This window comes from Prunus dulcis, chromosome 6, assembly GCF_902201215.1.
Source record: "Prunus dulcis chromosome 6, ALMONDv2, whole genome shotgun sequence".
Lineage (NCBI taxonomy): Eukaryota > Viridiplantae > Streptophyta > Magnoliopsida > Rosales > Rosaceae > Prunus > Prunus dulcis.
This window is the reverse complement of record NC_047655.1, coordinates 23,481,831-23,496,290: the sequence shown is the minus strand read 5'-3', so window position 1 is coordinate 23,496,290 and position 14,460 is coordinate 23,481,831. Positions and strand designations below refer to the sequence as shown.

Sequence of the window (14,460 nt, the reverse complement as noted above, 5' to 3'; positions counted from 1 at the left end):
TGTTTTGTTCAAAACTCACTTTAGATTATATTAGATTGGTAATACATGGAACTTTTTATTTTATTTTTATAAAAGTAATATTGGGAGAAGGGAGAATTGAACCTAGTACCTCAGGTGTAGGTGTAAATGCTCTTAACCACTTGAGAATTGAAATACAATCCTCTTGCAGTAAGGGCTCGTTTGTGAGTGATTCTAAGAATGTCAATAATCATTTTAATTGGTGGGGAGAAGCACCTTGCTTAAAATCACTTAAAGTATATAGAGAAACACGTAGGATATGCTTCTCCCCATAAGTGATTATCGTCATCCCAGAATCACTCCAAAAAAGCCCTAATACATGAAAGTTAGAAGTGATTCTATGCAAACCAAGGCTTGTTTATATTGCTAATACATGAAACTTAGAGTTGTGCCAATTATTAAACCAAATGGTTATGATTAGGGATGTTCAAGATCCTATTCAATCTGCCCAACCCTAAAAAATCCCATTAGGACGACGGATATTAGAAATTCTTAATCAATCCTTAATACAAATCCTTACTAGACAAGCTCCCTAAATCAACATTTTTTACCTGTCATTAAAGCCAACCATCTAATCCAATCTCATCAAATATCAATTGGATCGGATTGAATCCTAAGTAGGCTCTTATTAGATTGGAAAATTCAAAATCCAATTTATATTCAGATGCAAATTGACTTAATATTAACAGTTCTGGACTGTCGATCGCTCATCTCATACCATGTCTTTTGCGTATATGTTTCCTTTTCCTTTTAAAAAAAGCAGGAACAGGGGTAGAGCAAAAAAAGACAAGATGGACATGCCAAATGTAATGTGATGTCAAGCAAAACATTACAAAGAAACGGATAAGTTAAATTATATTATCAAGAGTGAAATCAAAAGCTTTTATCGACAGAAATTGCTTCGAGGTACAATTAGCCCATGAAAATGAGAACAAAACTGCTCCTACGTCCAAATCTTCCCAAGGAAGCCAAATGGTTTCACAAACAGCACAGCCCCCGTTTCTCCACCAAGTAGGGTATAATTCACAATGTAACACTGGTTGGATTGATCATCAGCTAGCAGTTGGGTAAGTTTCTGGAGATGCTCACTGTCCTGGAATTCTTTTTGGTCGTGCAAATTCAGTAAAAATGACCCATCCATCAAGAACCTGCCTCACACAAATACATAATTAGAAAGTATAGCACCAGTTATATTCGTATCATGTATTAAGAAAATATGCAATCAAAATAAAAAAGTACAAAGAAGATGGTTGTTGCAAGACATGCAGACCTGTGCATCCATCCCTTTCACCCCTTTCTCGGCGTCCTCTAAAGTGGCATAATTCACAAACCCAAAGCCCTTTGAGAATCCAGAATCACGGTCTATCACTACCTTTACTGAAACATGAGAAGAAATTGTCAATGCATAACTATAAAACAAGGCAATGCTGCAAAATTTGGAACCTCAGATGTCCAAATCCATGGCATATCTTACACAAGGAACAATTATGACAATTGCTCAGAAATCTAGAACAAAAATACAAGCCGACTGAAATTATGACCGCGTGCTAATTTATATCTCAACCCAGACACCTAAATCCCAATCTTTTTGTGTTGCCTACACAGGTTCTATGGTATTTGGAAGGTTTTATTTCATATTGTGTAGCACCATTCCCATTCTGTCCCATTCCTTTTCCCGGAAAATCCTTGATTCTCATCATACTTGAAAATCTTGCAGAGATGGTATGAAACTAGAACTATATCATTTACCAGAAATGAGATTCTCTTTGCACCTCCAAAACTAAACATGCATCAGTTCCACTGAAATCTCATTTCAAGCTTAAACCGCATATCAGTTTGTTTCTACAAATTTATATCCTAAAATATTTAACTACGCAGTAAATCCGTCAACTTGCAACACTAATGAGACAGAAAAAGAAATTTAAAATCTTGATCATGAAATTTAGTTGGGGGCTACATGAAATTGAAGCAATGAAATCCAAATGAGCAAGGCATATGAGAACCCCGTATTACCATTAACCACTTCACCAAATTGTGAGAACGCTTCGTTAAGTTTTTCAGGCGTGGTTCTCTTGTTAAGCCCTGCAAGCACATTTGCAAGACAAACCGTATCATCAAAGCATATTTATGCATACTCCAATAACCCAAAATGTAGTATAGTAAAACAAGTTCCTCTGCAACTGCACCTCAATGAGCATAATTTGGAGGTCCAATTTGGTTATCTAAAACAGCAGTACAATAAGAAATTAAACTTCTCACTCGCCTTTACAGAAGCCCAAATTTTGCTAATTATCAAACCTTCATGATATAGAAATTGGGATCCATTGGTTTATGGACGCTCCAATCGTCACAGAAAAAAGTTTCAAGCTTTCTCACTATTCTCATTATGGTCACCACTGGTCATGATGAACCAGTTGAAACCAACGAACCATCTTAGACTAATTTTCTATTAACTAAGAAAAACGCACAAAGATTTTTAGTGGGAAATTGTTACCAGCGACGAAGAGAGTGGTGCTAGGTTCTGCGGTAGCTTTATCACTGATGTTGTTGGAATCAGCAACAGAGGCATAAGCCAAGGACGCAGCAGTTGCAGCAGCTCTAGATTGAGAAGCGAAGATTGGAGTAGACAGAAATCGCCTTACAAGTCCTGCCCTCAGCGCCATTTCTTCTCTCTCTCAGTTTGCCTTGCTCTGTTCCCAAAATTGAAGAAAAACCCTAAACCCCGAATTTTATAAATACCAATTATTAAATAAAAAGCCGCTCTCTTTATTTTATTTTATTTTTTGTAAAGGGCAGTACTTTGGCGGCAAAGAGGTTTAGATTTCCCGTTAAGTCCTTCCCCAAGTCTCAAAGGGTCACTTTAATCAAAATAACCATTTTCGTCTTTCACGACCGACCCAGTAGCCAAGCTTCAGTCTCATGGCTTCTACTCCGAGCACGAACCAGACCATCCATGGCGATGACAATACCGACGTCTCCTACTTTCAGAAAACAGTAACTACTTTCTCTGCTTTTCCGCAACAAAATATGCCCTCGAAATTTGTTTTTTTCCTTTCTTCTTACATATATTATTTTTTATTTTGGGTTTTTGAATTGTGAAAGGTATGTTTGAACGATTGGTGGCTGATTAAAGCCGAGAATGAGGTCCAAGGAAAGTGGCTAGCCGTCGCCGGTGTATCTTCTAGAAAGTGAGATACATTGATTTGATTCTAAGTTCTAGGGTTTCTTTCTCTTCATTTCTCTTGTTATTGTTTTTGAAGGAATTAATGGCTATGGTGGTATTGATCAATTTTAGGGAAGGTGCCAGGCGAGTGTTCTCCTCTGCACCAATAGCCAAAAGATTCGATGTTTTCACTCTCGAGACGGTGGATGGCATATGTGTAGCCATCAAAGGGTTCATAAACAAGCAGAAGACTACTGAAAATGGGTTTCCATCTGAGGTAGTACTTAAAATTGGCTTCCATTCTTGCTCTTTCATTGCTGATTGTGGTTTTCATTATGAACTTTTAAGTTTTGAACAATCAAGTAGTGGTAAACTGAGTTTTTTTAAAAAATACGGAGTGGTAAACTGAGTCAATTAGCTATGAACATAAACAATCGGTATAGATTATGGAAATTCAAAATTTCTATTTTTGGTTTTGTTTTACAACTATAAGTGAATGATGAGCACTAAATGTGTCTGTACCCAAGTACTTGGTAAGTTTATTGTGCTGAACAATTCGGCTGTTGCTTTTCCTGTCATGCTACAAAGCCTGCGTTTGTACACTCCATTCACTAAAGGAATGCTAACCAGTATAAGGGTGCATTGCAAGTCGTTGTTGCTGCATAACATGTTCACTAAAGTTAGAAATTTAACATTACACCTTGTTTTATTTATTATTTTGGGGCATTTTTGCCTTTGATCCTAAGCAGGTTTTCAGTCATTTTCTGTTTGGCTTTCCTCCTTACTGGGAACAATGGGTTGCAAAGTTCTTTGGTGGAGACTCTACCACTACTTGTGCGGTTTCTGGAAGTATTTCTGATTCAGACAAGTTAGCTACTCAGCCAGGAAGTAATGCATATTTATAAATTACTTAAATGTCCAACGTGCACTATTCATGCCTAAATTTTTATATAATTATCTAACATTGCTGTTTTGAATCTTTTCTCTCTTGCTGTGGAGTGGCTGCAGGCATAAAAAGTTCTATTCCATCTTCCTTGCATTTTGATCAAGAAGAAACTCCAGTTGAGCGGGTCTCTTGTGAAGATAGGCATGATGTTGAAGTCCCAAAACAGTTTTCTTCTGAGCTGCCTACGAATGTCGCTGTTGATGACTTCCCTAAACATGCTGCTGAGGAGGAAACAGGCAGAGCAAATATTGGAGCAAGTGATTTTCAGTGTATTGGTAAACCAATGCATCTGGTAAGCAATCAGAAGAAACCGGTATCCAGATGCTTTATGAAGCATAAAAGTACAAATTCTAGTCCTGCATCAGAGGCCTCTGAGAGCCTTGGTGGAGTATCAGGTGCAACTACTCAGTCTGGGGGGAAAGTGGACATATCAGAGGAATATGCAAGCTATTCTGCAGGCAGAGTGACCAGAAGTTTGTCAAGAAATTTAAGTAGAAAAGGGAAAAAGAAGAAAATGGTGGGATGTGGTTTGAACTCTGAGAAAAATACAGTGGATTCTGTTCCAGCGGTGTTCAAAACTTTGAGCAAAAGTTTACAAAATGATAATTCTAAAGTAGGAGGGAAAAGTATGTCCCATCCTTCAGATTTTGAGTTTCAAGAACCAAATGATTTGAAAGTAAAAAAAAAACTTGATTTTGGGTGTCTAGAAGATGATTTGCAGCATACTCACAATGCAAAACAGGGACAGAATTGTGGAAATATTACAACTCAAGGTACCGTGCATACAAGCTTGTTTATCCTTTGGCCTTGCTTGAACTAATCAAACTTACAACTTGAATATTGCAGTTGGAGGAGAAAGTGATGCTAAAGAAGAAAACACATTCAGGAAAAGAACTAAGACAAACACTACCTTTTATACAAAGGTAAGCTGGTTATAGTAATGCAAGTTAATTGTCGTATGTCCCCAGTAGTCTAGTGATTATCACACATTCATTGTCCTTTTAATGCCTGTTTAGGAAAATCCCACTCTGGAGGTGAACAAGAAAGTGTCTATTGCTTCTCCTGAATCTTTGAATATGAGACGGTCCAGAAGCGGTGAGTGTGTGTGTGTGTGTGTGTGTCTCTCTCTCTCTCTCTCTCTCACACACACACACACACAGAGATTCTGCCAATTGCTGCTTATATAATCGCAAATTGAAAATACATAAGCCGAATTATAGTTTCCATGGCTATTTATATGAGGAAACTTTGTATGCACACTTGTTCAAATGAATGGTTCATAGCATTTGAAACATGTCTATGTTGTCTTTTCTATTTTCTGTTGTTACTATAATCTTTGGGAGAAATTGAAACATCAGAGTTTCAATTTGTACTGTTCTATTTAACTTTTCTTGTCCCATACCAAGTTAAATTGATTTTGTCTGTCACAGTGTGTATCAGCAAATAATGATTTGCATGTGTTGCAGGGAGACTACTTCTACCGACCATGGAATTCTGGCGCAATCAATTGGCAATCTATGACTCGGTTTTTCCCTTTTTCTTCTTGTTGGGCTTCTGTGTAGTTGCTTAGCTTTCACCTGCACCTATGTGTGCACAGCCCACTGGCCATAGGCATGCACACTCACTGGAGGATAACTGGAAATTGAAGTAGAATATGTTGACATTCTTACAACTAGAATTTAATTTACCAAAATGTTATAACACAAAAACTCTTTTTAATTCTTACCACACTATGTAGGGGGTTGGCTACGTGATTTCCTTTCATGTTCATGTTTACTTTCATAACTTTAAGGTATGGCGTATTATCAGCTTGAGGATACATTGACTCTCTCTCTCTGGTGGTATATTCAGGATCGTAAGGTTACTGGAATTCAGGGAGGCCTACCTATAGTAACAACATCAAGAGGTTTGTCCCTTATAAACTGTATTAGACTGGCACCTCTTTTCCTTCCTTTATGTGAATAAGAATGACTTTAGTAGCGTTTATTATTTTGTCAACCTCTTTACCACCTCACCCAAAATTTTGCTTTAAAGTCATTTTAACTTGATGCTTAGAATATTTTCTGCTTCTTTTTTTGGTTACTATAATACCTGCCGATGATAGTGTGTCTCACTTGCTTTTAGGCATTAGCTCTGGGTCTCAGAAACGCAACAGACGATAGAGGTTGAGTTTCTGGCTGAGCTTTAGACTCGTTTCATACCTCCTGTAAGTATGGTATCTAATGTGAGCTGAATATGATCTCTTAAAAATTCAAGTTACCTTGAAAATAATCACCAATTCAAAATTCAGCTGTCATTATAATTTATAGACTTGCACACAGGTAACAGCTTGGAAATAAAGTGAAGAAGCATATGGCAATAATTTTGTACAGATTCTACCGCAGATGAGAGAAAGAGGATGAGAACTCATGTCAAGCTGACCTCTACTCAATTATAACAAAATTTTCAAGCTGCAGGAGTACGTATAGAAGACATAGAGCTTGGGCTCTTCCCGTCAGAATCTGCGATGTGTCTATTTTTGTTCATGCTAATCCTTTTAGCTTATCCAAGTTCGAATGTAGCATTGAATCCAACTTTACTCTTTGGAGCATCTAGGTGGTAGTTTTTGCATATTTCGGATGTGTTATTTTGCTTTTGGTGATACTGGCTCAACCATGTTAGGCCATTTCCAATCATAGAGCTAAATGTAGTTCATGCTATAATTTTAGCCCTCTAAAATATTAATTAATTTTTCCTTTTGTTTTTTTGATGCGATTTGTTTTTCTATCTCCCGCCATGCATGGTTATATTTGAGGGCTTTCCATATTTTATTATTTTGAGAAAAACTATGGTATAACACTATTTTGAGAAGAAAAAAAACAAAAGTTAATGTTCCAAAAGGTTCTGACCTCCAACTGTCAGAACCAATTTATATATATACTATATAAATTGTTGTTTCAAAGTATGGCTCAAAATTGTTTCCAAAAATATATTTTTGTGTTGCTTTTCTTATGCTTTGATTTTTATCACAAATAAAATAATAATAAATTAAAATAACAAGTTTTGAGTTTTAGCCCTTCGCCCCTAGCCCTTTAAGCCATCTCCAACCCATGAGGCCAAACATAAAATATCCCAAATTTTAGCCTATTTTCTTTCCCAACCCAAGAAAATGAAGGGGCCAAAATTTGGGAAAACTCAAACTTGGGGTCAAATATCAGTCCATTTATTGCATGGACTATAATTATTTCTGATGGAGCCCACGCAGGCTAACACAACCCATGTGCAGCTACAGACTTTGTAGCGCCACATGTCATGCGCTCATGATGTTGCCGTTGGTTCAAACATCCCTTATATATATAGTAACCAAAATCAACGATCTATATTAAATCCATGCTACTTTAACAATAAAAAAAAAATTCAACGACTGAAATTTAAATCCAATGGTCAAAATAATATTTTACATTAATCTAAATCAAATCCAACCCAGAACTCACTCAAAACTCTATAAATACCCACAAATTTCTCAAATAATCTACCAAAAATTATATTTGTGGAATTTCAATTTTTTAAGGTTAAATTATTCAAAAAATTAAATTATGAAGTTATTTAAAAAAAATTAAATGAAGAAACGTTATCCATTTTAAAAAAATTAGACTTAAACCATTCTTAAACAATTTAATAAAGTTGCGAACTTAAAATTTGAGTCTGAAGGGTTGGGGGAAAAAACGGTTTGAGTTTGAGCAAAACCCAAATAGTTACTTTTTGGAGGGGTAAAATTTGGGTTTAGCTCCAAATGGGTTGGAAATGGCCTTGAGGCAAAACCCAAAAAATCCCAAATTATTGCCCAAAATCTCTCACAACCCAAGAAAATGAGTGGGCCAAAATTTAGGAAAACTCAAACTTGGGGCCAAATAGCAGTTCAGCTATTGCTTGGACCTATAAAAAAAATTAGTAAAGTCCACCTACTACGTCAGCATCCCATGTGCAAGCAATCATCGCTGGGGCTCGCCAATAGCCCATGTGCTAGTTATTGAAGATGCTGCCTTGCCAAGTGTTGGCTTGTAGTGATGTTATTTTTATATATTCTAATATTAACTTAAATCAACGATATATATTAAATCTAAGCTATTTTAACGATAAAAAAGGATCAAAAGGCTGAAATTTAAATCCAACGATCAAAAGAATATTTTAAATTAATCTAAATCAGATCCAAGCTCAAAACTCACCCTAAACTCTATAAATACCCATTCATTTCTCAAATAATCTACCAAAAAATTAGATTTGTGGAATTTCAAATTTTTTTAGGTCAAAATTTTCAACCCAGAAAAAAAAAAAAAAAGACTTAAACCATTCTTAAACAATTTAATAAAGTTGTGGACTTAAAATTTGAGTATGGAGGGTTGAGAGGAAAAACGATTTGAGTCTGAGCAAAACCCAAATAATTACTTTTTGGAGGGGGAAATTTGAGTTTAGCCCTAAAAAAATTGGGAGGTTAGATTTTGTGAATGGTACCATTTTGAGGGGCTAAAACAACACCTAGTCCCTTGCTCTTGCATTAGACATGCTCTAATATCAACCCTTGAATCGCAGTTGCACAAGATGTTCCCTTGATCACGCGCACGCCTATGTGGGATACTTCCTCTTGTTGAGTAGCACATGCGCTGGGCCCGCACAAAAAATTGGCATGGGCTAGAACTAGGCTACATTTGGCCTAGTTGGAGGGCTAAGGCCATCTCCAGCCGTTGGGCTAAATGTAGTCAATGGCTAAAAATTTAGCCCCCCAAAATATTAATTTTTTAAAGAATAGTGTAAGGCTAAATTTTTCCATCTCCAACCATACATGGCTATATTTTAGGGTTTTTCATATTTTATTATTTTGAGAAAAACTATAGTCCAACATTCATACATTCCACAACCATATATTGTTTAATTGAATTAAACTACTATTTAAAAAATAAAATAAAGCCAACAAAGGCAATTTAAAAAAAAAATTGGAAAGGTTCAAGGGTCTGACCTTTCAACAATCATGACCCAGAATTTTTTATAATTTTTTTTAAACAATACCAAACATTTAAGGATGGGTTTCAATGTTTGAGCTCCAATGGTCATGAACAAGACTTTTTTATAATTGTTTTTAAACAACACTTAAAAAGATTTGAAAAGCTGACCACATTTATTATTATTATAAAATTTATATTTAAAAAAAAGGAGTGGTTAGGTCTGACCTCCAACGTCATTGCCAACAATTTGTTTATACTTTTTTTCTTAAAGAATTGAAACAATCAAAAGGCTTTTAAAAATCTATATATATCAATGTTGGCTGTTGAAAAGCACATGGATGAGCCCCCACTACAAATTTGGTCTAGGCCAAAGCTGGGCTACATTTGGTCCGGTTGGAGGGCTAAAGGGCCAAAAGAGGCCCTCCAAATTTGGCCAAAATTTTGTTTAGCTCATGGCTGGAGATGGATGTTACATTATTTTAGGGTTATATTTGAGATATAGCCTATGGCTGGAGATGGCTTAAAAGACTAAATGTAGCCCTCAAAATTTAGCAAATATTTTTTTTAGCATATGGTTGGAAATGGATTTTGTATGTTTTGAGGGCCACATATGACCTATGACCAATAACTGGAGATGGCCTTAAGTGATATGTGGAACATCAAATGAATTTTCTCTAATGTAGGCGCTTGGGGTTGATGATGTACAAAATCTAATTTGTCCATTTTCTCTGTCTCAAATTTTTTTTTTTTTTTTTTAACATCATGAAATTTGTAACTGAGCCGTTTGATGTATTATGAGATGAACTTACATTAACAGCTCCCAATCAAATAATGCATCAAATGGCTTACAAACACCTGACGACTGGTGATAAGACTACTGAAATTCCAACATTTCAATGGAACATGTAGACTTCTTAAATTCCAATTCAAGTAAAATGCTAACATATCACCTTTCACTTGAAAACTGACTTCATGCAAGTTTTATGGCTTGTCCCAACAGCCACTACTAATTTTAAGGTTTGTTTAAAAATTTTCATCTTGAAAATTACTGCAAACATTTAAAAAAACAAAAAAAAATCAATGGACCCAAACTTTTTATATACATCTATGCACATTTGGTTAGATTTTTACCCCAAGGTCCTAGTAAAGAGACGTGCCTTACTTAAATCACAAAAAGTTCATCCAAACACAAAAAAAAATATTCACAAAAAATTAAGCTCAATCGCTCAGACGTCGATAACACTAAAATCTAACGGTCCACATTCATTTTCGTCTGATGCCAAAGTCGAAAAACACAAAACTCGCCACATCATCAATCCTCGATGAAGCACAATCCAAACTACCGCTATTCGATACTCACAGTATCGTCGATCCAAACATAATCGACGGTCCACGCAGAACCAAAACATCGACACGGCTCGCCACTCAGAGCCGTCGATTGAAACCCAATCCAACTGTCCACACGTTCCCCCCAAATCTCAAATAAACAAACACAAAAATCACATCCCAATATAAAAGCTCACCTCCCCTCTCTCTCCACACAAAAGTCACGAGACTCACACTCACAGATTGAAAGTTCGATCCAAAATCAAAACCCTAGTTTTGCAGAAATGTCGGGTAGAGGGAAGGGAGGCAAGGGGTTGGGCAAAGGAGGAGCCAAAAGGCACAGGAAGGTGCTGAGGGATAACATCCAGGGCATCACCAAGCCTGCAATTCGTCGTCTTGCTCGTAGGGGCGGCGTGAAGCGTATCAGTGGTCTCATCTACGAGGAGACACGTGGCGTCCTCAAGATCTTCCTCGAGAATGTGATCCGAGACGCTGTGACCTACACAGAGCACGCCCGGAGGAAGACGGTGACCGCCATGGATGTCGTCTATGCTCTCAAGAGGCAGGGCCGGACTCTGTACGGGTTTGGTGGTTAGGATTTTTAGGGTTTCGAATTGGGAATTGTAAAGGGGTTAATTGGTGTTGTGGTTGTTGGGCAGTTTAGGAAGCAGTTGCTTGAAGTTGATGTTTTTCTAGGTTGATTATGAAATGAAAATCTACTTGTTTTCTCAATCCATTTTGTCATCTTTGATGGTTTGCATGAATTGCAATTGTTGATTTTGATCTCTTTGGCTTCCAATGTTGAAATTCCATTTTGCAAACACTGGAAGCTCCCTAGCTTTCTAGACTCTGAGTTGGTTTCAGCTTACTAGAAAATGGGCTGAATGCAATGATTGGGCCATTGTAAAAATAGGCCAAATCATCCAAGGTTGGTTTTTTTTAAAGCGCTGGATCTAAATCATTTTAAATTTTGGTAAGTGGGCCAAATTCATATAATTCATTCAAAAGTTCATGCCCTTTTTGGGGTTACCAGACTCAGTATATATTTGGATAATTGGACCAAGTTTTTATAATTCCTTCATACCCATTGCCGGTTAGCCCAATGGGTTCAAGTATTTATGGGTTTGGGGTTTTCTATACACACACAATTGTCTAAAAACAGAAAATTAGTTGGGTGTCCTTGGAAGCTCCCCAATTTTAATAACATACATGCTTGAACCCACTTCCCTACTAGATCAATGTTTTTTGAATGAATTGTATGAACTTGGCCCAGTTGCCCTTTGGGCTCCCTTTCATTCATTTGCCAATTTTCTGTCAAATTTATGAACACAATTTGGGTAAATTGCGAGAATGGTGCTCAAACTTGTATGCGATTTACATTTTGATCTCTAAATTAAATTATTAGTCCAAATGGTATATAAACTCTATGTTAATCGCCCATTTGATCCAACCGTTGCATTCTGTCAATATTGCTGTTAAATATTAGGGCAAATTGGTCATTTCGTACGTTGAAATAAAAAAATAATAAAAAATAAAATAAAAACTCAGTAATTGGAATAGGGGAGAAGAAATCGAAGGGAGGGGGTTTGGGTCTCATGATTTTTTCCTCTCTTTTTCTTCAATTATTTTCTAATTTTGTATTTATTTTAACCTTATTTTATTTGTTAATTATGAAAAGTCGTATTTACCCCTAAAATTTGGTTACATTTAACAGAAAATGTAACAGTTGGATCAAATGAGCGATTAAAATAGAGTTTATGTACTATTTGGGCTAATAATTTAATTTAGGGACCAAAATGTAAATCGCATACAAGTTTGAGGACCATTTTCGCAATTTACTCAACACAATATCAACACCAACTGGAAGTATTCAAGAATTAAAAGATCGGTTATGCAGATATATCAGGCCTATTTTTTTAGGTATCGAAAAAAAATCAACAAAAATGACATATAAGTTTTGAAACACGGAATTTTAGAGTAAAACTTTTGTAGATGTTATGTACATTATAATGAATGTATTGAACAAATAAACTTAAAATTTATACTTACTAAGTATAAGATATATATATAGCTTCAATTGAGGGATCCTTCAAATAAAGCTTATTTGAGGGATACCTCTTGTAGGCCCCACTCCAGATTGTATTTCACTAATCCAAACCGTCTATTTTGTAGATACTCATTCAAAAATCATCTCTACAAAAAATCACTTGAATCAGATATCATTTGACCACTCAATTGAGTTATTGAAATTTTAGTATTTTCTTCAAGCACCGTGTTCATTGATTTTGTAAGACACAATTAGATGTCGAAACAGTTTCCGATTTGTCTAATGTTTTGTAAGGATGATCTATGAATGAAGTCCTAAAAAATAGATGGTTTTGATCATTGGGAAAAAAAATTGTAGGGTTCCTTAAAGGGCGTCCCTCAAATAAAATTATTTTGAGGGATCTCTTAATAGAAGGGGACTGTATATATATATATATATATATATATGATGAAATATAAGTAGTATGTAATGCGCGTTAATGAAAAATGTGAAAATAAAACGTTGATTAGAATGAATAAACCATGCATAAAGGTAGTCAGATGTTTTTGGAGGTATGTGGGTAGTGGACTCTAGATAGATTCTTCATATTAATATATTATAGGGTTCTGGTTATGATTTAATGGCTTGTTTAGTTCATAGGTGTTCCAATTAAGCTTTAATATCCTCCTATTTAACGTAATTGCATATTATAATAATGATTAGAGATTTTTGGGTTTCAATTTGCATCAATTGCCTTCAAAACTTATGAAAATTTTTTGGATTTTGTTATGGGTATCGGGAAATAGCGATGATGTCGACAACATATCGGGGATATATTGCTGATACAGGGGACGAGATGACCTTACCCTCCAATATTGGCGTCGACACTTGAAAATCACGATATATCGATGTATTGGCCGATATTTTACCTTGAAAGTATTTGATTTTAAAAAGGAAACCCAAATATAAGTGAAGAGGAAATTGAGCTAAGCTAAGTTGAAATCCAATACTTTATTTTACTTTTTTTTTTCTAAAGTTAAAAACTCTAACCTCTTCTTTTAGTGATGTCTTATTAGAATGTGAGTATCCAACTCAATTTACCATCTCAATCAAGATTCGAGTCATGAAAATGGTTACTTTTCCATAGTCATATCCACTTTATATCATTTCACAATAAAGCTCTTCATTTTATTTGATCCAGCGGTTTTCACGTAAATCATATCAATCAAATAAAGATGAATTGGTCTCAACTCAAACAATCAACATTTTAAGGTTAGAGATTTAATAATTGATACACTCTGTTTCCCCATATGTGCACCATCCAAACCACACATCGGATGAATCCAATGCGATACATATTCTTTCAATGAAACAACACAACCGAAACTTCAAAGTGTACAACGTTTTGTCTTTTCGCCGCCTTCATGTTCATATGCATGCATACGTGACAATAATCAATCTCTGTCAGTTTGAAACCAAGAACGAAAAATACCTTTTTTATTCCATTTTACCTTTTTTATTCCATTTTTTCTTCGACAATTGGAACTTTGCTTACTTTTGATTCTCCGAGACCCGCTGAATCTCCAACAAGGAAGTTCAATTATTTCAAGTTGGTATGTCCCAAAAACAAAACAAGAACAAGGACTTTCACATGGCACCAGCTCAGAGCTATTCGTGTATTTTTGCAATGCAAACCCTCGGAAACTTATTTTCAATCAATTAGGTTTAGGAGGTGATATATCTTATGCAATCATTTTCACTGATACTACATATGTCTTTTCCACCTTTTCATTGTTCTTTTATATATGCAACGTTACGTGTCCATCAATCTTTGTCAAGAAAAGGATCACAAAACGAATATCTATTTCCTTTCTTCTCTTGGATTATTGAAAATGTGATTACTTCCAAATCTAGGAGGTCCATTGAATCTAGCTACTTGCATTTAGTTCAATGATCATGTTAACAAAACAAATAAAACAGATCCACATTGTTATAATAAACT

General features: G+C 35.7%; 3 protein-coding genes across 18 annotated transcripts; 2 read left to right on the top strand and 1 right to left on the bottom strand.

Moving 5' to 3' along the window:
• Positions 1 to 790: 790 nt before the first annotated feature.
• On the bottom strand, positions 791 to 2,747 carry LOC117631881 (organelle RRM domain-containing protein 2, mitochondrial-like). 2 transcript variants are annotated; one of them, XM_034365212.1, is made up of 4 exons: positions 2,513 to 2,747; positions 2,032 to 2,100; positions 1,289 to 1,395; positions 813 to 1,166 (listed from the first exon to the last, which is right to left on the bottom strand). In XM_034365212.1, exons 1-4 carry the CDS (start codon positions 2,679 to 2,681, stop codon positions 1,104 to 1,106), a joined length of 408 nt encoding a protein of 135 aa, XP_034221103.1. In that variant the 5' UTR covers positions 2,682 to 2,747; the 3' UTR covers positions 813 to 1,103. The 2 variants fall into 2 exon arrangements, with proteins under 2 accessions (XP_034221104.1, XP_034221103.1); XM_034365213.1 differs by lacking the exon at positions 2,032 to 2,100 and having other exon boundaries at positions 791 to 1,166; positions 2,513 to 2,733.
• Positions 2,748 to 2,863: 116 nt separating this feature from the next.
• On the top strand, positions 2,864 to 6,874 carry LOC117631880 (kinetochore-associated protein KNL-2 homolog). 15 transcript variants are annotated; one of them, XR_004586394.1, is made up of 11 exons: positions 2,866 to 3,012; positions 3,121 to 3,206; positions 3,314 to 3,458; positions 3,931 to 4,069; positions 4,190 to 4,900; positions 4,974 to 5,050; positions 5,144 to 5,222; positions 5,594 to 5,652; positions 5,979 to 6,033; positions 6,252 to 6,351; positions 6,449 to 6,874. XR_004586394.1 is itself a non-coding variant. In XM_034365207.1 (11 exons), exons 1-10 carry the CDS (start codon positions 2,938 to 2,940, stop codon positions 6,287 to 6,289), a joined length of 1,464 nt encoding a protein of 487 aa, XP_034221098.1. In that variant the 5' UTR covers positions 2,866 to 2,937; the 3' UTR covers positions 6,290 to 6,333; positions 6,437 to 6,874. The 15 variants fall into 15 exon arrangements, 5 of the variants coding, with proteins under 5 accessions (XP_034221102.1, XP_034221098.1, XP_034221100.1 ...); XR_004586395.1 differs by having other exon boundaries at positions 6,437 to 6,874; XM_034365207.1 differs by having other exon boundaries at positions 6,252 to 6,333; positions 6,437 to 6,874.
• Positions 6,875 to 10,630: 3,756 nt separating this feature from the next.
• On the top strand, positions 10,631 to 11,164 carry LOC117633078 (histone H4). Its single transcript, XM_034366755.1, has one exon. The coding sequence runs from the start codon at positions 10,717 to 10,719 to the stop codon at positions 11,026 to 11,028; it is 312 nt and encodes a 103-aa protein (XP_034222646.1). The 5' UTR covers positions 10,631 to 10,716; the 3' UTR covers positions 11,029 to 11,164.
• Positions 11,165 to 14,460: the final 3,296 nt, after the last annotated feature.